The 23,478-nt window shown below is 36.3% G+C and overlaps 1 protein-coding gene across 1 annotated transcript in view; it reads right to left on the bottom strand.

The window, feature by feature from the left end:
- LOC126251352 (RING-type E3 ubiquitin-protein ligase PPIL2) overlaps positions 1-2,877 on the bottom strand; it is a 72,334-nt gene extending 69,457 nt beyond the window's left edge. The window contains exons 1-4 of the mRNA XM_049951727.1: positions 2,728-2,877; positions 2,410-2,620; positions 2,137-2,280; positions 1,821-1,986 (exon numbers count right to left, since the gene is read on the bottom strand). Coding sequence (XP_049807684.1) covers positions 1,821-1,986; positions 2,137-2,280; positions 2,410-2,620; positions 2,728-2,759 — 553 coding nt within the window. The 5' untranslated portion in view covers positions 2,760-2,877. The remainder of the gene's footprint in view (positions 1-1,820; positions 1,987-2,136; positions 2,281-2,409; positions 2,621-2,727) is intronic.
- Between the last annotated feature and the right edge of the window lie 20,601 nt (positions 2,878-23,478).

The following is a 23,478-nucleotide window of genomic DNA, read 5'->3' as shown; positions in this document are numbered from 1 at the left end:
CCAACACTATAGGTGACCACCAATAAAATTTTGGTTCTACTATGTTCATTACTGTCAGTTATTATGTACTGTGTTATGTCTATTATTTTACAGGTATTGCGCGATTTTTCTTTCAGGAAATATATGAGTATGTATCGTACAAACTGCCAGTGACTGCAACAATTTCCTTCTCATTGTTCATACTGTCTAATATATAAACTACTTTTGAGGTGCCAAAATGTACTAGAATAAATAAAATGTCTATAAAAGGCCACACTGTGCAATGTGCTTGTGGTGAGACAGTCGCAATTCCTCAAATCCATTGCCTGTGGCCTCTAGCCTGCCGAGGAGCAATGCAGTCCCAGGTCCATGGATAAACTATGAAAATCCACTACATTATGCGACACACAAAAAGATCCAGCCAGAAGGTATATCAGCAGGACCAGATCTGATGGCCAGGGCTTGGACATTAGTGGGAAATGATGGGCTTCAGACTGGCAGAAATGGTCTGCAGTTTTGGCCTGTCGTGGAAGTCCACTCGTGTGGCCAGCTATTCACATGTCACAGACACCATGTTGACAAAATGAGACCACAGTGATAAATCCATGCAATAGATAACTTGTGCAAATACTCTGAGAAACAGTGGTAATGAGGATAGGTAGCAACTCACCATAAAGATGATCGCTGATCTGCAGACAGGCCTGTAGAAAAGACAAGCACAATCCCACAACTAAATTTTTGGACATAGCCTTCATCAGAAAATGAGTGCACATACACAATCTCTCAGACACAACTCATGCACACTTGACCACCTTCTCTGGCCATTGCGTCAACAATCTCTGAGAATCATATGCAAACAAAGCATTCCTCAAGCCTCCCTGCCTCTCATCGGCGGCTGCTGGGCTAGCGTCAAGAAGTGGTGGCAGCACTGACTGCAAGCTTAAGTGAGTGGTAGGAAGGTGACATTGAAATTTCCTGATTTCCAGAACTTCTGGCAACCCCGTGAAACAAAGATCAGATGAAATCCCACAATGCCCTACCATGTATGATCCTAGTGGCGGGGTTCTCTTACTCGAGAAGTGATTCACATAGCCAGATACAGGTATAACTGAACACTGAAACTTGGATTTAGTGCCTAAACAAGCAGTCAGAAGTGAAAATGGTATTGTTGCTTACTGCTAATGGCAATAAGAATATTTCCAAAACACATGTGTATGGGTATTTTTCCTTTTAACCGAGCGAGGTGGCGCAGTGGTTAGACACTGGACTCGCATTCGGGAGGACGACGGTTCAATCCCGCCTCCGGCCATCCTGATTTAGGTTTTCCGTGATTTCCCTAAATCGCTCCAGGCAAATGCCGCGATGGTTACTTTCAAAGGGCACGGCCGACTTCCTTCCCCGTCCTTCCCTAATCCGATGAGACCGATGACCTCGCTGTCTGGTCTCCTTCCCCAAACAACCCATTTCTCCTTTTATTCTGTCTGGATGGAATATTAGAATGTTAATTTTACCTGAATGTCTGCACAACCCACAGTTAACACCATACTAAATTTACAGCTACATGAGGCACAGCAAGAAGACAGCACAGATGTTTAAAAGGGCCTTCAAGTGATTAGTATGGAAAGCATACTGTTTGTGTTCCAGTGTCAAACAGAAAGTGCAACATATTTACATTTCAGCAGCTATAAAACATGCTCTATACCTAAGTCATAGGACTTGGTAAGCAATGTGTTCCTTTAAGAAACTATTCTTCCATAAGCATTTATTATAGTAGCCACAAAAACAAATGTAAAGAGTTTTAAACTTTGTATTACAATTAAGAACGGGTAACTATACCATACCTTCGTCTTCCACACTCAGATTTTTCTTAACATGGTAAAATTCTGCTATGTTAAATTTCTCAAGGTTGTTGGGATCCTGTATAGTAATTATATCCTTCCTCTGGAAAGCCTCATCTGTCAACAATTCCTTCCAGTTTTTGGCTTTGATGTTTAACTGTTCCACTGCCTGTTTATTTTATTTTATTTTTTTGAAAAAAAAAAAAAAAAGAAAGAAAGATGTTCCCACTTGTGCATGTTATGTTTGAATAGTACAAAAAAACTTTCTCTGAATTTCATTTAAATTAAAGAGATAAGATGAATTACAAATCAAACTAACCTCATGGGAAAAGACGTTTCCTGTTGTAGCTATAGCGACAATATGCGATTGCTTTGTAAAAGTCTTAAACAAAACAGGGCAGTGGTATTCACCCTTGGCATTTTTATGAAAATTCAACTTCACTAAACTTTTTGGGTCCAATGGCTGAAATCATAACATTAGTTAGCAATGACGATAACTGACAAAACAGCAACATGACAACTACATGGTGTTACTATATATCACAACACCTAAGAAACAGTCTGAATAATTTTGTGGTGCATAGAATAATACCTTTCCTGTAACAGGATTACATTTAAACTTCTTTATGAAATCAACGATTGCCTGTAGCTCGAAAACGTTCCCGTCCTGATCACAATAAGGGTGTTCAAATGGCTGCAAACACAGGCAACAATGATCAAATGGTAATCGTCTGAAATTAGACGTTTCTGGACCGGATCGTTTTCCCCCATACAGAGTTGTCCATTCTGTATAGGTAATGTACCTAGAAAATGTGAACAATTGGCCTCAAGGTAATAACGTGATTAGCACAGTAATTTTTCCAATTAGAAGGTTTACATTTGATTCTGAGTTTAATACAACAAATATTACATCTTATCTTTTTGGTGCTGTCTTTTCCCCATTTTGCTTCAGTTCTTGTTTACGTCCGACCACAAAAACAACAACTTCATGAACAGTAAACACTTTCAGACACAATTGAAAGTCGATTGCGTGATACCAACTTTACAATAACTTACTAACTTCAGGATTTGACAAGCGACAATTTAGTGTCGACCAACATGGCATCTTTTGCAGCAAATTGTAAAGTATCAACTACTATTATCGTGACTATAAGAAGTAAATTCAGTCCAGCGACTGAGAAGGCATTCGAAGGCCAACCCGAGTTCCCTGTCCGCGTTGTAACGATTGAGAAATTTCGGTTGTAGGAGGAAAACGAGAATTTGTATGTACTTTCGATCTGATAATATACATAGTATACTGTGTAGGCCTCCTTGTGCAAACTGTTTGCTGATAACTTAAAAATGAATGGACCAAACTGAATCTTTCCTCCTGCCTTTCAGCTATCAGTGATTTCTGTGAATGCTACTTATTGGTAATTTTGATTATTAGTTGCGATTTATCACGGTTTTAATCGCATGTAATGCTATTTCTGCGATTTCTCGTATATGTTTCATTGTGATTAGCCGGAAGTAGCATCTATGGTGACTCATCGCATTTTAACGTAGCGGAGAAATATAAGAAGGCCTATATCTGCTAACTGGTATTTATAGCCACGAAAGTCACAAATTTGAAGACTAAAAGTTTGTGAATAAAGCCTAGTTCACACACTCAACAAAAGAGTCGCCACAGCTAGTGGCATACTGCAGTTGCATGTGTGAATTCCCAGTATTCAGTGGCGCACCTTAAGAGATGCAACGTTTGTCATGCCACAAAAAAATCGGTTTGGTTGTGCCACTGTCTTCCACCACTGCTCCCTGCTGAAAGTATTTAGAAACACAAGCAATCTGTCAGAGTTATAGTGGAGCAATTGCTGCTGTACTTCATTAGTCGATTTAAGTGTGCACGTGTGTGTGTGTGTGTGTGTGTGTGTGTGTGTGTGTGTGTGTGTGTGTTGTGCGGGGCGGGGGGGAGCAATATTTGCAAGCCAGTGACCTTTCCCACACTCTTAAAAGATTTTTGGGTGAATAAATAAATGAACTTAATATGTGTAACCAAAACAGCGAGACATATAAACTTGGTGATTTGTGAGACCAGGCATTATACACATTGTGGATTATATGCGAGAAATAGATCCCAAGTGTGATGTGGCTGTTGTTAAACTAAAAATTAGTTATTCGAAATGCCTATATCAACGAATACAATTAGATTCTAAAATCTGGGAAGAGTGGTGTGCATACAGATGATATTTACATGCCACCTGTTGGTTAGTTTGCCATTGTAGACAGAATTTTCGTTTCTGAGTGTTATTCCTTTTGTAAATATGTTTTCAGGTCCTGATTTATCCCTGTGAGAAATCTATTTTCGGATTCAACGTTTGAGTTTTGTCTTCCTTGTATCTAACCCTTGTCACAGCTATAATGCCATAACCTGCACTACAACATTCATATCCGCACATATGATTTCAGTTGATGTCTTACTGAAATCAGTGCAAGCACATAGAATTTATGGCTTCCTGTGTGAACAGTAGCTCACGATACCACCGCACAAAGCCACAATCTGTTACGTCATATTAGTTGCCTGTGTGAACCCGGGTTAACATGATAAGATGTTTACAAGATATGAAATGTCATATGTCACCAAAGTTACCTCACATTTCTTTGATTACCATCTTGAACTTTCCCTCAGAACTTTAAGACTACACCACAGCAGTAGTTCACCAGCGATATATCGTTACACCAGCAGTACATAAAAATGATGGGCACGGGAAATATATTCACTATGAAATTGTAGTAGTGGAAAAGCTGTTTGTGATATGATTGAACTGCAGCATATTGGCAGAATATTGTTAGTCCTTGATCAGTGACACTGCATAACATGAAATCAATGAAAACTGTCAAAAATGTCTTTCTTAACTTATACTTGGGTGAAATATTTGTCTTGGATGTTTCAAAATTATTTATTTTTCATAAATAAAAAACCTCTGCTTTTTCTAAACGGTATGTGATAGGCATTTTTATTTTCTAATCCTTATTCCCAATAACCAAAACAAGTGAAAAGCCAGAGGACAGACAAAAAGTAAAAATGTGTTGTACAGTGTAATCTACTACACTGTAGGCTAGGTGCAGACATAGGGTTTGTTTCTGTGGAGGGTCATCGGTTTTTAGTGTCTCCTCTGCAATTTCACAAATTTAATGTACCACCACCCTCACTTTTAATATGGCACATATATAATAATAATAATAACAAAAATATATCATATGTTTTAATATAAAAATTTGCTTATATTAACACTCAACACATCCCTTTAGCATACATTCCAAGAAATTGCAACTCAAAGAAATACAGTTTGAAAAACATTTGTCTGAAAATTTCAGATTTAGATTTGGCACATAATTTAAGAAGTACAGACGAGTTCAGATTATTAGACTGAAAATTATTTTTGATACTCTTAAGTTTTCTGGCATAAAAATAGCGAGAAACATGTAACTTGTTTCAATCACAGTCTAACAGAACAGTCGCGACACTTCATCTCGATTTTGTTGCCTGCTGCTTGAGCAGTGCGCCAAGTGGCCAGTAAGTTAAACTGTTGAGATCGGCGCGATCGTGAAAGCGAAAGCGAATAGTAGTTGTTTATTTTAGTTTGTACAATGGTTTTTACAAATAGGAGCATAGTGTAACTCAATAAATTGTAGCAACAAGGAGAAGAAGATACAACATCTGTCTTTCTTTAGGTTTCCTAAGGACCCTGAGAGGTATATACCATCATGTTACTAAACTGTGTCGTTACGATTTGCTTGCGAACTACATGTATATTGGTGATTAATGTTTCGTTGTAGGAGCAGAAAATGATTAGTGACTAAAAGAAGAGATGATCTTATGAAAAAAAGACCCTGTTTATCTCTATAATAATTTTAAGTTTTGTCTGCTACACGTAGAATAAAACCAGTTCATGAATGCAGACAATAATAAACTCATGTGGATTGCAGTTCACCACATTGTTTGACATTCTAAATAAGTCACATCAACTTATGATGAAGAGGAAACTGCCAGAAAGGTTCGACAATCCGTCTAAAGCTGCAAAACAATCTGTAGCACAGAAACAGCCAGTTCAACTCTCCATATATCGGTGCCAGATTCATCAGAATCGTCAACACCCACCTGCTTTGACGATGAAGTCGTAAAATGAAGTGCAGTTATCTGTGTACAAAAAGCATATGGAGTGTCAGAAAGTGCAGATCTCTAGACTTCGTGCAAACTGTTCCGGGTCAAGGAAAGTGTCTATCATTTTAAGTACAGACAGCAACAGAAACTGTATCAGAAGGACAAACCAATTTTGAAGAACTATAGGATCACCATATTCAAAAAAGGTGCCCTTGACTTGCTGTTAAGCCAGATTAGGAGGCCATCTGCAAATTGGAAATTTATTACATTACAGCACTCAGTCACACAGGTTCTGTGAGAATGTTTTATGTTTCCATCAGTGCATACATTACAGAGGCATGTGGAAGGCATATAAATAATATGTGGGAGTAGTGACAATATGTTCCGCCTTTTACAGCAGAAGGTACAGCACTTGTCCGATACTGATAAACTAGTGCATATGTGATAGGATGAAAAGTTTCTAATGGAAAATATATCGTATGACAGCACTTCTGACAGTGTTATTGGCTTTGAGGACTTGAGGTTTGCACTCACAGTATAGTTCTCTCACCATTTGGATGTTGCTTGTCCCACTTAGAATAATATGAAGATGAAGGTCGCACTTGTGGCAACAGGTGACGATGACTGCCAAACAGTAGGCCTACAGAACGACAAAAGTGGTGTCGATCCCTTTTGCATGTAGAGATGCATGTCTGTGCTTCTTATGTGTGGATCTATGTGTTTATATTCCGTTGATATCAATGTGGTAGGCTGCAGTTCCATCCAACATCACAAGTGTTTCTTCACGAATGTGTTGTAACATGCCACTGGATTCATGATTTTTATCCTTACTTGCGTGTATTTTAGAATCATTTTTAGAAATATCTATGCCTTCAGATATTACACAAACTCTTGGAGGCAAAAAAAAAGCAAATATTTCGTAAGTCACGTAGGAAAAGGATACAAAACAAAGATTATGCTTAAGATGCATCTGAAGTTCTTCTTTATCGCCACTTGAAGCGCTAGTGTCGCTCCACCTGTCAAACGGTAACAACTTTTACAGCAGTGAGTGTCATGACTGTTATATTAGACTGTGGTTTTAATGGTCTGATTTATGCCATGAAATTTCCCTTCCAAGCAACTCACAGATCACTGAATTTTTCACAGTTGGTACCATTTGTCGTTTTCCCTCCAAATCGTGTTGGTGTTAGTTGTGTGTGTGTATGTTTTGAAACTGTGTTTACAGTAATGTTTTATGTTTCTGTGGTGTACTTCATCTTGTTATTTATTCTATCAACTTCTTGCTACATTAACAAGGCATAAATACTATAGCTTGTGAACTTGCATGCTTTTAGCTATAGGAATAAATCGTGGAGTTTCAAGAGAAAGTAAGGTTATGGGGAAGACAAAAGATGTTTCACCTCAGAAGTTTCGGCTGTGGTAGCACTTCTTGCTGAAAATCGTTATGCACAGCAAGGAGTTTCGGACAGAGTGAGAATATCGCAGAAAACTGTCAGCAGAATAAAACTTTCTGTGCTGACATGTGGGGAATACAGGCCAAACAGGAACGGAAAATGTGGACATAAAAGAAAACTCTGTTCTATAACAATGAGGAAACTAACGAACATGGCAACAATGAACTATAAACGTACTTCTACATTCATAAACCATCAGCTGAAAGGTTTGGCTGTTGAATTTTCCCTGGTGAGAGTAATGAGAGACTGTTTGAGTGTGGTTTAAAGGCATGCCGACCGAGGAAAAACCAGAAAATCACACCTGCCATGAAACCCAAAACACTGCAGTGGGTGTGACAATTTCAGGAATGGACGAGTGAGGACTGATCTAAGGTATGTGCAATGATCTCAAAAAGTTATGAGTTTCGACTTTAAATTATGATGTTTTATTGATGCTGAAGAAATGCACATTTGAATTTTGGGACTGTTGAGGTCTCCTATGCTCCTATTCCCAACTTTTCAAACTTGCAAGTTTGTACACATGCTTCAGTGATGCTTCAGTGATGAATCTGTATTCACTGTGATGGAAGAAAGCAGCCAGTATGTTCGTCGCAGACCTGTAGAACATTTCAAAGCTGAGCTAGTGCAGCAATGTGTGACGCATCCAACTTCCGTTATGGTCTCGAGTGTGATGCCTGTGAAAGATCCTGGCAGATTATACATTGTTGAAAGGACAATGAGGCAAGAACAATACAAAGAAATCCTTGAAAAGCAACTTTTCCCCAAATAAATGAGCGATTTCCTAAAAAAGATGCCATTTTTATGCATGATCTTACCACCAAGCCAAAAGTGTTTGCAAGCACTTGGATGAAAAGCAACAGAAAGTGTTGCCTTGGTAAGGGAATAGCCCTGATATGACCCCAGCTGAAAGTTTATGGGCTTTTGTGAAAGACAGGATAAGGAATTTTACAATAACTACCAAACAAGATATCATGGAGAAACTAGAGTAAATCTGGTACCATGGCAATGATATTAAAGTATCATGTGGAAAGTTAATAAAAACTATGCCAAACATAATAAAAATGTTGATTAAGAACAAAGGCAAGCGTACAAAGTATTGAATGTACAAATAGAATCTGTAGGCGGATGTAAATGTGTAATAAACGTAAAGCTTTGAAAAAATGTCGTTAGTCTAATAATAATCTGTATAAAAGCAACAAATGTTCACTACTTTGACAACGCCACAATTTACATTACACAAAACTGAAGTGAGAATGCACCATTATGAATATTTCCGGTAGCATTACGCTCATGGACATCGATTTCCAGATAGTGGCTTTGTGAGAATGTAAGTGAGGGGGATAGTGGTTCTTCCAGTCATTTTCACAGTGGGAATTCAGTATTTCTACCTTTTGTTTTGTTGTTAGCAGGAGCAGATGCAGTCTTGTTCTTTATGTTTTGGAGTACTCAGCTGCCTGTTGCTTGTTGGTGCAAGCTGTGGACTCATAAACTGTGCTGAGCTTGTCGATGGCAGGAAGTAAGTTCAGCCTGCGAAAAGACATCTTTATGTGGTTGGAATGTTCTCCATATAAAGGCAGGATGCAAGCCCATACACATGGAACAATATCCCATGTTACACAAAGATGGTAATTTACTAGTTACAAGACACTTTTATTCACAACTGGAGTTCATCAAAGTGCTTCCCCAAAATATTATTCTCTAAAAATTAACTGATAAATTTGGACATAGATAGATGTAAAAATATAAAATCATATAATTTAAAAGAGCATCTTCCCCAATTGTATGATTCTGAGTTTCCTAGTGCTCCAAATACTATCTCTGTACTGCACAAACTGACATGTTAGGGGTATCAGTCCCTCAGTTAGCATACATTCTACAGGGTTCTGAAAAACACTGTTATTTTTATACGCACCTGTCAGTCAATGGCTCATGCCATTTTAAAAGTAATTAGGCATTAGGAGTAACTCATGTCTATTTGAAAATAAAGGTTAGGTAGGGGCACTGACGATGCTGCATATCATTTAATACTTTCTACTCATACCCATAAATGACATTACCGGTAGTCTACATAGGTAAACGATGTGCTGCAATGGTTTTGGCTGTTGTCCATTGTTGTCTTTGTTCTCCACAAAGTTAAATGTGCACTGCATTATACATTGGCAGTAGTGCTTACTTACTACCTGTAACACAATGAGGGTTCAAGGAGTATGCCACAAGACTACACAAAATTTCGTCCATTCTCTGAAAACTGCTAGGCTCAGAATAAGAATCACACTCTCAGTAGATTTCTGTGTTACCTAACGAATTCTCGGAAATTTTATAAAATTCAACATTAATTTCCATTAAGAAGACACAGTCTTTTTAGCCTGTGTCAGAGATTTCGCCACTGTAAAAAGGAAACTAAGGAAACATGACAGGAGTTCTTGCTTGATGTCACTGAGGTTGTTATTAGTAGTTCGAAATGAGGTAAATTTATCATTAGAGAGAAATGCTAGACTTCAAGTCATGGTGGCAGCTGTAACACAGGAGGACAAGAGTTTTGGGTCGTTCCATGTCAAATCAACAAATGAAACCATCATTTTCAACCTTACCCTCTTGGATTTAAATGAAATTAAGTATGCCTATAGTACTCATAAATAGTACTAAAATGATTTTTTTCACATTTTTCTGATAAAAAGTTACCGAGTAATGGATTTTCAAAAATTGGAAAAACGACAAATTTTTGACTCACAGAACAATGTTGTTTTCTTTATAACTCGTGTTCTAATTAAGCTAGAACAATAAAATTTACTTCATTGGAAAGCTCTTTTAAAGAGCTTTTATATCACGCCAAACACCATTAGTTTAGTATATATATACACACAGTGTTTATAAAACAACGTTGTTGAATTTATCGAATTTTGAATTTCTATTATTTTGCTACACATGAAAATATTAGTGTTAGATTTTGTTACATGGTCCACAAATTGTACTTTTGAAACGAATAACTGCTTATTAAACTTTAGTGCTGACTATTTATTAAAAGCTGTAAAACTATGGGAAAAAAGTAGAAAAGGAAGCTATCTCTCATTTTGAAGATTATATATAAAATGATTCTTTGGTGTTACTATCTGCAATCTACTCAGTATTTTATCGCTGGTTAATATTGTCAGCAATTTTCACCTATTGTTGAAAGTGACCCACACATTCTTTTGTGGTGAGGCAACTGTAGTGAAATTATGTGATTAACTCCGAAATGTGTTTTGAATCTAACTTAAAGGTACTTTTGTACAAACCTGACAAGAGTCTGTAAGTTTGTATGCCTACAACCAGTTAATGTTTGTATACTGTTAACATAATGAAATATTTTTTTAGAGGAAGTGAAAGAATAGAGAAGTAATATTGTGTAGTGTCGAATATAGAAAGCTGGGGCATTCAACTTCAAAAACATTTTTTTAAATTAGTTTGTTCACTTGTGAAATATAAAATGCCTAAAATTTTAGCTTTGTGCTGTAATCCATTTAATGAAAAGGGCCACAATAACCACAAGGAAAACTTACGGCCTGTTTCATAATGCATGATAGCAAGAAAATCTTTCTTAACTTTAAATCAAAAAGTGTGTGACAACTGCCGTAAAAAAAATTGCACGAGTAGAAATTTGTGATACGTCTAGTACAGAATATGATGATGATCTACTGTATTCTGTGGTGAAACAAGAAAGTGAAACGGTTTCATGTGATAGCGACATACAAGACATTGCAGCAAGTGAGGCCTTAGAAAGGTTGAATGCTTCTTTGCAGTCCGTTGGTGAATCACCAATTAAGAATAAATGACTGTGAAGCAAAATATCCTAAGGAAAAACTAACTAAAGTAACTTCAAAAATTCAAACAAAGGTATTATTGCTTCCTTCCAAAAAAGAAGAAGAGATGCATGATCATGCAGAATCTGAGATTATCAGTCAGCTAAAAGATAAATGTCGTACATGTACATCTCAAAGAAAACAGATGGAAATTCTTACCATTTTACCTAAAAGCTGGAGTGTTAAGAAGCTTCAAGATGAATTAAATGTAACAAATTACATGGCTCAAAGCGTAAAAGATTTTTTGAAGGCCAAGGGAATTTTGTCTTCACGAAACCCAAAACCCAGCAAGACTCTTGATCAAACAACTGCTGATTTTGTTAGAAACTTATTGTTCTCATGAGATAAGCGGGGAAATGCCTCGGAAAAAAGATTTTGTGCTTGTGAGAGATAACAGAGAAAAACTGCAAGTACAAAAACAGCTAGTTTTAAGTAATTTGAAAGAAATTTAGCGAACTTTAAAAACAACCATCCAGAGCTCCACATCGGATTTTTGAAGTCTGCAGACCTATGTACCAAAAATTGTATTTTAGCTGGAAGTAGTGGTACACATATTGTCTGTGTGTGTACTACCCATAAAAACTCCAAACTCATGCTGGTTGGATGTAACATTCCTCAGCTGACAAAGGATGAAGATAATCCAATAAAAACTTACAAAGACTGCACTGCAAGAGTTGTATGTAATCCGTCATTACCTGCTTGTCATTTTGGCGAATGTAAATTCTGCCCTGGTCCAGAAACATTTAAGACATATTTACAAGATTTGTTGAATACTATGATATTGATAATATTACTTATCAGCAATGGGTTTCCGTTGATCACACATCTCTAGAAACAATCATCAAATTATCTGACAACTTTATTGATTGTTTTTTTTGGTAAATTAAAATCGCTTACACGACATTCATTTGTTGCTAGTCAACAATCAACCTTCCGAAAGAGACTGAGAAATGAATATAAGAAGGCGAGGTCTTAGCGATCTGTGAATTTTCTGAGAATTACTCCTTTGTCATCCAGGACGAAGTTCAGGCTATCACTGGACAAACATGCAACCAACGATTCATCCCATTGTTGCTTATTACAAGGATGGGAACAAACTCGAGCACACAAGTCTTATAATCATATCAGAATGCCTAACACATGACACTGTTGCTGTGCATTTGTTCCAATCGTACTTGATGGACTTCCTGACTCTTAAATTCGGTAAAAACCAAGAAAAATATATTATTTCTCTGATGGAGTGGCAGCTCATTATAAAAAATAGGAATAAATTTATCAACCTGTGGCATCATGAAGAAGATTTCCAAACTGAAGCTGAATGGCATTTTTCAGCCACCTCGCATTGGAAGGGTGCTAGTGATGGTGTTGGTGGAACAGTTAAACGACTTGCAGCTCGAGCAAGTCTGCAACGGCCATACAGTGATCAAATAATGACACCAAAACAACTTTATATGTTTGCCAAGGATAACATAGAAGGAATGAACTTCAAGTATGCTGCTAAAGAAGATCACAAAAATGAAGAAATGAAACTTGTGGAGAGATTTGAGAAATTCTGCAGAATTGTAGGGACACAAAAACTTCACACTTTTATTCCTTTTAGCAAGGACAAAATAATAACAAAAGTGTATTCAAACTCTGATGATAGTAAAATTGAACTGGTGACAGTTTCTGACAGTGATACAATACCACTCAAAGACATAAAAGGATATGTTGCTTGTGATTATAATGGACACTGGTGGTTAACCTGTGTACTTGAAAAAAATCTGGAGAAGGGTGAAATCACAGTTAGTTTCTTACCTCCACATGGACCGTCACCATCTTTTACATTTCCGAGTCATCCAGACATTCTTTCCATAAGCAATAGGAGAGTAGTGGCAAATGTGAACCCTCAAACTGCTACAGGGCGAACATGTAAGTTATCCAGTGCAGAAATGTTGATGTGCAACACACTGATTAGTTCGAAGTATGAAGAAATGCACTAATAGGACGCCTATTTGTAAATAATAGTATTTTTTTAAGTTTTAATTTTGTATTTATTAATTACAGAAGCATAAAACATATGTTGTTTTGTCAACTATAAGTTATTTTTAATTTCCACATTTTACAACACGATGCCGCTGGTGAGAAGTAGGCCTAATATCTAAAATAAATTAGTTTTTACAAATTTTTAAAGCACCACCCTTAATGTGAAATTGCTTTTCATAGTGATCCCATGCTCATCCAAAGTTGAAACTTTCATAATATGTAGATGTAAAGTGTATCTTTTTTTGAGAATTTTAAAAATACATTTTTCAAAATTCGATAAATTCAACAATGTTGTTTTTATAAACAATGTGTATATATATACTAAACTAATGATGTTTGGTATCATATAAAAGCTCTTTAAAAGAGCTTTCCAATGAAGTAAATTTTATTGTTTTAGCTTAATTAGAACAGGAGTTATAAAGAAAACAACATCGTTCTGCGAGTCAAAAATTTGTCATCTTTTCAATTTTTGAAGGTCCATTACTCCGGTAACTTTTCGTCAGAAAAATGTGAAAAAATTAATTTGTGTCATGATTTATGAGTAATATATGCCTACTTAATTTCAAAAAAATCTGAGATGGTAAGGTTGTAGCACTTGTTGATTTGACATGGAATTGCCCTTTTTGAAAAATTCAAACCACTGGAAGCAAGGGAATATGACATTCTCTATCAGAACTTTCTCACATTCTGTTTTCGATAACACAAGAAAGAGTTGTATAACAGCTTCTATAACGACCAATGGACTGATTAGTCACGCGTTCTGTATGGACTGTCTATGTGATTCATTGACTGCACCAGAAAAATTAACTTATTCATCACGAATGGTTGCAATTATGTCTAATACAATCAAGGACTTGAAAAAAACTCAAATGTTATTTGTATGATGAACAGCTATCTCTCTATGAGGTAATTTTGACTTGAACTGTAAGGAACAACAGTCAAGACAATGAGTGAGTGGTCTGTCAGACACTGGTAATTGTTGTAAAATGGTGCAATAGTCTTGCGAAAAGCAGAACTGTATATGTTAGCTGTATGCAGTCAAGATGATGTTAATATGAACAAAATGAGTGTGCAGTTTCAGTATCTTTTACATGCATTTTTTAAAAAAGGTATAACTTTCCAGCTTTTATTGATTAATTACATTACCAAAATAGAACATCAGAAATTCAATATCTTGTCAGACAATCACATTTGAATCCTATAACATAAAAATGCCAATAAACATGTGTGTGTGAAATTATACAAATTACACTGTCTTTTTTTAAAAAAAATTGTCACAAATGTGCATCAGTTGACTTAAGCCCCTTTAAAAATATACTTTCGAAGTGCTTTTACTAAAATACTATTTTAGGAATCATTACCCTATGACCCCTCACTTCACTGTGCTCTTGGATTTCTGCCTGCAATTGGACACTGATAGTCACGATTTTACACGTCAGGGCTGAAGTTTGGCATAAGATCAGTTCCAATTAATAATTTACTGTTTTGACTCTCCCTTCTGTTAGACTTACAAATTTATTTGGTGACTGACAGGCAGACACTGATATGAGTTGGTGATGACAAACAGTTACAGTATTGTTATGTTGTATAGTTAACTTAGGTGTAATATTTGCATATAGCCCTGAATCTCATTATTAGACATGTCTCTGCAGAGAGTCACACATTGAGATCTGTGTCCTTTAAATATTATTTAATCTGCAAAAAGTGTATCCATATATAAATACACAATATTGAAATTCCAAAATAATATTTGTAACAGCTCATTACAAAATGGCTTTCAGCTTTATAGGCCATCCTTAGATAACTTAATACTAAACAGACAGTCCATACAACATTGGAGAGAGTTCATTAGTGTACAAAGACTGTTTTTGAAAGCTATGTGACATTTTACAACCACACATCTATGTGTCTATGTTCCCCCTAGTACTGACAGAGTAGTCCATAAATGGTACGTAGATGAAATGTGCGATATACAATTTTGCATTCAACCGTTATCCAGCATTGGCTACGTTGCTCATTTTGAAGGCAAGCAATGTATGCCAGACTGAATGTCATCTTTAGATTGTTTTGCTATATTTTGTGCTATTTTCCTTTTGATGGTGTCACAGGTTTAACAGTTGTGGTCATCATTTCTTAACAACTTTTCATTCAAGAATTTTATGATTCTGAGAAGCAGGCAGGGCAGACAGTCTTGATTCTTCCGCTAGTAGATATTCCAACAAATAGATCTATTACAGTTAATTTGCAATGGGTTGCATAGAATGAATTATGTTTAACTGAAGGCAACTGTCATTGACATTGTTCTGCAAGTGAGAACATATAATGTATTTTATAATATACTGCCATACCAGTTGTTAAGAAAGCTATGAATTAACAGTGTAAAATAGCTACTGTATAGATTTTTATTTTCAAAAGACGTATTTTATGCCTGAAAAAATGCATCTTAATTTTTCTCACCACATATAGAATAGAACTCTGGAATTTATCAAGTACTTATTAAAACCTTTAACAAAGAAATTCTACAAATTTATTTTGGAAATATATTGTGTAATAGAGAACAGTTACCCTCACAGGTATGATGTTAGATAAATAAACCTTGATTTCCATATGCAATGAAAACTTATGCATGAATACATCACACACAGTTTTGTCGGCTCATGACAGTCATATTATACGTGGAAACATCTTATTGACACAATGTGGAGCCAGCTGTCATAACAGTCAGAGAAGCGAGATGCTGTCAGTTGCCTGACATCATGTTATTTCCTCCACCATTACCAAAAGAAACTGAAGAATGGCCAGTAGATGGTACCAAGGTTGAAGAACAACCAGTAGATATTACCAATTATAAATTCCTTTATTCTCAGTTCATCGATTCAGTGGCTAGCTTATCAAGTACTTTAGTCATTTACTTAAATAACTAGCTGTATGGCAAAGTAATGGACTGCTATTGTTCAGTTATGTAGCATATGTAAGGAAAGGCCATCCCTCTAGCATCAGATGGGTGAGTTTTAGATGGATGTAATTGAAAAAAAGACAAGACATTACTAGAGATTGTAGATACCATATGAATAAAAATATACCAGGGTTGATAATAAAATTGATATCTCCTATATGTTAGCTTCCTTCATCATTTGTTATAACTAAGTGCGAAAGTGTCAACATGTACACAAACATATTAAAAATGCATTTTTGCAATTCGTTTCTTTAATTAATGAAATAAAGTACATAACTTTAGAGCTGATGGGAATCTCGTTCTGTCTTTGGAAAGTTTCTTTTTATCACATTATTTACTGGGATCAGCTTATTATAAAATTTGTAAAGACTTATCAGTATTTTGGATGGACTATGGTATTTGCACAGTGTGTTTTCACTCACAGATTTGAAGCTATTCTTCATCCACATTCGTTCATTCAAAAATGATTTTTGAACGACTATTCGTCATTTGCACACAATTCTTTCATTATGATTTTAATGTTTTTGAGATAAATTCAATGTTGAGCATAACATTTATGTGTACACTACATCTTTGTAGTAACTTATCTAAACTCTTGAATTAATTCAACACCATTGGTATTCCCACATGAATAATTCATCTGACATGGCCATACTCGTAAAATAGCAAATGTCCTCTGAGGTTGGCGGTGGAGATATGTATGTATATGTTTTTAATTAATGTGAAAAGCCAGTTTAACCCATTAAATCACAGTGCTGCAGTAGTGTCTTTGAATATTTCATACTTATGTCAGAATTTTCAAGAATATAAAAAGTTTCACTTGTAATCAGGAAGATTATTTATATTTATAGCCATGTTACTAATTGAGAGAGTGAAAAATAGCGTATGGAATCACAGTCTCTCAGTTTTCTTAGTGTTTAAGTATCTGTTTACTGTAGTTACTATAGATTACAGATAAAATTTTTAGTTCTTTCATTTTATATCTGATGTGACTGCACATGCAATATGTAATATGGACAGGTATATGTCAAATTGTTATTTATGAGAAAGTCCAGTTAAAGCCTTAGATGAATTTTTTATTTATCCTCTTGATTACAATGATACATTTAGATTTACTGGAAGCTCAGGCAATTAAAAATTATGGCTAACTGAAGTCAGGACAACCCCACACAATTAAAAAAAACATTTTGAGGTTATCAAGGGCAGAGGAGATAATTGTTATAATTCATTATAAGGCAGAAATTCCCAATTTGCTGGTTGTTTGTTGTTGTGGTCTTCAGTCCAGAGTCTGGTTTGATGCAGCTCCCTGTGCTAATCTATCATGTGTAATCTTCTTCATCTCCCAGTACCTACTGCAACCTACATCCTTCTGAATCTGCTTAGTGTATTTGTCTCTTGTTCTCCCTCTACGATTTTTACCCTCCACACTGTCCTCCAATACTAAATTGGCAATTTCTTGATGCCTCAGAACATGTCCTACCAACCGAACCCTTCTTCTAGTCAAGTTGTGCCACAAATTTCTCTTCTCCCCAATTCTATTCAATATCTCTTCATTAGTTATGTGATATACCCATCTCATCTTCAGCATTCTTCTGTAGTACAATGTTTCGAAAGCTTCTATTCTCTTATTGTCCAAACTATTTATTGTCCATGTTTCACTTCCGTACATGGGTACACTACATACAAATAATTCCATAAACGACTTTCTGACAAACAAATCTAGTCGATGTTAACAAATTTCTCTTCTTCAGAAACGCTTTCCTTGCCATTGCCAGTCTACATTTTATATCCTCTCTACTTCGACTACCATCAGTTATTTTGATCCCCAAATAGCAAACCACATTTACTACCTCAAGTGTCTTTCTTAATCTAATTCCCTGAGCATCACCCAACTTAATTCGACTACATTCCATTATCCTCGTTTTGCTCTTGTTGATGTTCGTCTTATATCCTCTTTTCAAGACATTGTCCATTCTGTTCAACTGCTCTTCCAAATCCTTTGCTGTCTCTGACATAATTACAATGTCATCGGCGAACCTCAAACTTTTTATTTCTTCTCCATGGATTTTAATACCTACTCTGAAGAAAAATTTGGAGTAAATTCGGACAGAAATTTCTGCTAACATATTTTAAATTATCTGATACAAATTAACTTATGAAACAATTGACAGTAAACGTGTGGACCCTCATACTGTCGATTGCCTTGTGTACATCAATGTCTGCAAGATTCTGAAGTTTGACTATATATTTTTAAAGTTATAATCTTTCTCAATCAGAAAACATCTCTTACTAATTAATTTAGCCAGTAATTAAGATTCTGAATAATTTGAGGTATCAAAAAAGATTCTTTTTAATATGGATACCAAATTCGTAAATAGGGGATTGCAGATTATCGATGAATAATAATGTTACATATACTGTTATAATTTACTAACTTAGAATATTTTTCATGAATTAAATAATAGTAAATTCTTAGCATCCATGCAAAACAGTAAGATCCAAACCAGCTCATATTCAAAACATTAAGTATTTTCGAAAATCACATCATATTCTTACACCTGTCTATAAGAAGCCACCCCTCCCCTAAAATCGCCAGTTTACAATTGGCAGGCAGTGATGTAACTTTACAGTGTCGGCATGAAAGTGCTTATGATAGGCAAGCGTTCAGGTAACATCATCACGTTGGTTTGATTGACAGTCTGTGACCAGCCAGCAGCCCAGCACACAGACAACAGCTCTATGTCTAACCACGTGATAAATTCATGGTCAGTAATCATGTAAGGTTTATGCACAAAAAGTCTCCTCCCAGTGTCCATAGTAGTGATAAATTTGTCGATTAATGTAAAGATTCTACAATTACGAAATATGTTTGATCCAAAATGTCTCGTGTGAAATAGTAAATATGAAACTCCAAAGTGTTAATATTCCAGAAACACGATTTACTGGATACTTTTATTGATTCTGGTGATTGTACTACAAACTATTTCGTGTGCACTGTTACTTTCATGTTTCTATAACTTTATATTATGCCACTCTGAAGTTCTGATTAATAGTTGGTCAAGTTCTTATCTGGCCGTATTTGCAAAGGAAGACATGCTTATCTCTTTACTTATATAAACCGTGATCTTAATACTGGAACTGACCATCAGCAACGTTATTGTGCAAATAAATTGGGGTGAGTCACTTCCAAAATTCATCTGTTGTGTGATATACATAATTTGCCCTTATCCTTCCTAGAATCCGATTCCAGGAAATCCTTTTAGTTGACTGAGATTTGGGACATCAGCATATGTAAAACCGAGTCCCACATCAACAAGTAAAAGGAATGTTGTGTAGTGTATCCTTTGCAAGTTCTGTGTAAGCAATGCAGCCTCTATTCATTGTAGATTGCTTAATGTATTCAAGCATTAGTCTCTCTCAATAATTTTCATTCTATACACTTCCCTCCACTCCCAAATAATGTAATCCTTCAATACGTGTTCTGTCGACCTATCCCTTACGTTTTTCAGATGGGCAATAAAGCTCTTTTCTCCGTGACTCCATCCAGTACGTCTTCACTGATTTTCCAATCTACCTATCTAAGCTTTAGTATTCTTCTGAAACACCACATTTCAAATGAATCTAGGCTGTTCTTTAGTATTTCCACATAAGGCTAAACTCTAAGAAATGGTTTCAAAAATGACTTCCTAACACTGAAATTTATATTTGATAGTATATATTTCTATTTCAAAACAACATTTTTTTACTTTTTTCAGACTGCAACATAAATTCACTTCCTTTCTGCTGCAGTCATTTATTTTTCTCCCCAAATAGCAGGGGTCATCTACTACTTTCAGCATCTCATTTATTCACCTAATTCAGTCGTCATCATCAGACTTACATAGTCCAGTCACATTAATGTGACCACCACCTCTGCTCTATGTCAGAGTGTGATAACCACTCATAGACTGCAGGTGGCAGCACTAGCAAAGTAAGGTATATATATAAAGCGTGTCAGGGGGATGTAGAAAACAAAGCAGACATTGTAATAATGCAAAAATAAGCCAGTTGATCCAACATCCAAATGGACATGATCATTGGCTTTCAGGTCAAGGATTGAAGTATTTCCGAAGTGGGTAAGTTTGTAAACTGTTTACATGCTGCCATAGTTAAAGTGTACCATGTGTGGTAAAATGGCCCTATTCAAAATCGGAGGCAAGGCAAATGTGGTGCACAACAGGCCATAGATGACAAGTGTGAACAACAGCTATGGATAGATATGCAACTAACCACCCAGATGAATCAAGGGGCTACCAACAGTGTCTCCTCAATGACCATTCAGCGAATGTTGCTGCATATGGGCCTTCCCAGCTAGTACCTGGTTCATGCACCCATGCTGACTACTGTTCATCAGCGAAAAAGACTGAAATTTGAACGCCAATGCCGAAACTGGACGTCCACTGAGTGCCGACAGGTGAACTTTTCAGATGAATCACGTTTTATGCTTCACTGGACAGATGGCTATGGCGTGTATGGCCTTGCAGAAATCGCCATAAGGGTCCAGTTCGGAGGAGGGTGTGTTATTGCCTGGGCAATGTTTTTGTTGCATGCTCTGAAAGACCTCGTCATGCTAGAAGGCACATCAGCACAAGTATGCATCTATACTTGGGGCTATGCCTCTACCTACAAACAGGTTATTTGCTCCTTTACACAATGGCATCTGCTTACAGGACATTGGAACGTGTCACATAGCTTGTCGTTTAAGTGTGTAGTTTGAAGAGTACCAGGATGAGTTTACTCCCCAGACCTCCAAACTCCCCGGATTTGAACCCAACTGTACATCTGTAGGTCCACCTCAATCATGCCGTTACCGCTATGGATTCCTAACTGAGAAATCTAATGCAGTTGGCTATGGTACTGGAGTCAGCATGGCTCCACATCTCTGTCAGTGCCTCCCAGAAGCTCACTGACTCTATTTCTGCATGTACACACTGCAAAAGTTTGTTATTCAGGCTTTGGATAGGGGGTCGCATTAATGTAACTGAACCATGTAATTAGAGTACGATATATTATTGTTTTAATTTTGTTGCTTTTCCTCTTACATCAGGTTCTCAAAACACTGTACAATCTGTTCATCTGATCTTTCAGGTATGTCCCCACATTTGACAGGTCACAGCATTACTAGCAAGCCTTAGATTTTGTATTTCCTCTCTCTGAACTTCAAGTCCTTCTTTAAATTTGTTCATAGTTTCCTTTACTGCTCACTCTATGCACAGATTGATGAAAGATCAGCATTTACATATAGAAGGCAGAATGGAACAAGGTGGAAAATAAATTCAAGAATTTCCTTTTACAAACGTAGTATACATTTCTTCAGTGATTAGGCAACAAGATAAATTATTGGAAGTAAAAGAAATAAAAATGAAGGTGACTCCTAAGCCTATAGTAATGAGGATGATTTCTGAGGAAGAAATGGATATGAGATTAAATATTCGAAACAAGATCAACATAATATCTAAAACTACATCTACATCTGTACTCTGCAAATAACTGTGAAGTGCATGTCAGAGAAAACGTCCCAATGCAACAGTCATTAGGGCTTTTCTCGTTCCACTCATGTATGGAGCCCAGAGAGAATGACTATTTAAATGCCTCTGTTGATGCTGCAACTAATCTAATCTTTCCCTCATGATTTTTGTGAGAGTGATTTGAACTGATTGTGGTTCATCCTGAGAGTCATGGTTTAAAACTGGTTCTTGAAACTTTGCAAATAGGCTTTCATGGGATAGCTTACAGCATCTTCAAGAGATTGCCAGTTCAGTTTCTTCAGTATTTCTGCAACACTCTGCCATGGGTCAAACAAACCTATGACCATTCGCATTGCTCTTCTCAGTACACATCCAATATCCCCCATCAGTCCTACTTGGTAACGGCTCAACATACTTGAATAATATTCTAGGATGGGTCGCAGAGTGATGTTTAAGCAATCTTAATCATAGACTGATTGCATTTCCCTAGTATTCTACCAGTAAACTGAAGTCTGCCACGACTTGTGTATATTTGTCCTTCCTTTTTTACCACCTAGTGTTTAGATAGCAGACTGAAGGAGTTAATGATGAGATTCTCTGAGCATTTTCGGTTTCAGAAACCGAATGTGGCTAGTCAGTGCTCGTAATTGCAGAGGAAAATGTAGACATGTTGATGGATATGAGTTGAGTGGTCATGAATAGAATATTTTACACTGAAGTAAAGAATGGATAGATATAACAAACAAAAACAGAATAATTAGTTACTCTCAAATACATTGCAGAGATGAAGTCATAAAAAGTGGCAGATAGTAACAGAAACAGGATTAATCAAAGAGGAAAGAAATATTAGAGATGTTGGCCAGTAGACTGAAAACAAAAAGAATGAATGAAATGAAGGCACAAAGAAAAAATGCAAGTAAACTGCAAGGTAAAAACAGAAACATTTTTGTTAGGACATGATTATACATTTTCAAGTGGGCCAAGAGTTAAAAACATGCACATCTATCTATTAAAGGTGAAGGAACATATCTTACTTTATAAAACTCTGTGTACAGTACAGAGGATGGGGTGAAATGATACAGATGCTGTTCACTGAAGTAAGTCCTATGAAATGGATTCGGTAAAATGTTAACTTCTACCAAAATTGTGTGGTGCACACGGTAGCCTACTTGTAGTTCTATGTAAGTGAAATGGGTAAATAATGTTAGTACTTGATCATGCACTTAATCTCATTGTTGAAGTAGAGTAAGATAGGACAAATGTGTTACTGAACGACTGTCTCATGCATTTGGTGCTCAACAGCTTATAAATATTCAAAAGTATGTGATATGCCTATGGAGTCTGTCTGACTGGGTGTGAATGTGGACACTGCCTAGTTGGGAATTTCCTTGTCCAAAACTGTATGGATGTTTAGCATATCTTGATAGAATATATCACCTGCTTATCAGAAGTACTGCAGCGAAGAAATCACCATTATGTGCTAGGCAATGACTCCTTCTTGGTGGTATTGTGAAATCAGAATTTGATACATGAGAGAGCGTGTATGACAGGACAGCAAAGTTGCTTTGTATCTCTCATGGAATATAGAAGAGACACTACAACTCATCTGAGCCCAATCCCGTGTATTCTATTGAACTAATAAATTTTGCCTTGCTGCCTCCATTTTCTGGTTTTAAATATCCATGTGCATCCTTCTGAGTGGTCTTTGACATCTTTCAGCTGCTCATATTGCAAGTGGT

This window comes from Schistocerca nitens, chromosome 1, assembly GCF_023898315.1.
Source record: "Schistocerca nitens isolate TAMUIC-IGC-003100 chromosome 1, iqSchNite1.1, whole genome shotgun sequence".
Taxonomy (NCBI): domain Eukaryota; kingdom Metazoa; phylum Arthropoda; class Insecta; order Orthoptera; family Acrididae; genus Schistocerca; species Schistocerca nitens.
The sequence above is the reverse complement of the archived record's forward strand: the minus strand, read 5'-3'. Positions and strand labels throughout refer to the sequence as shown.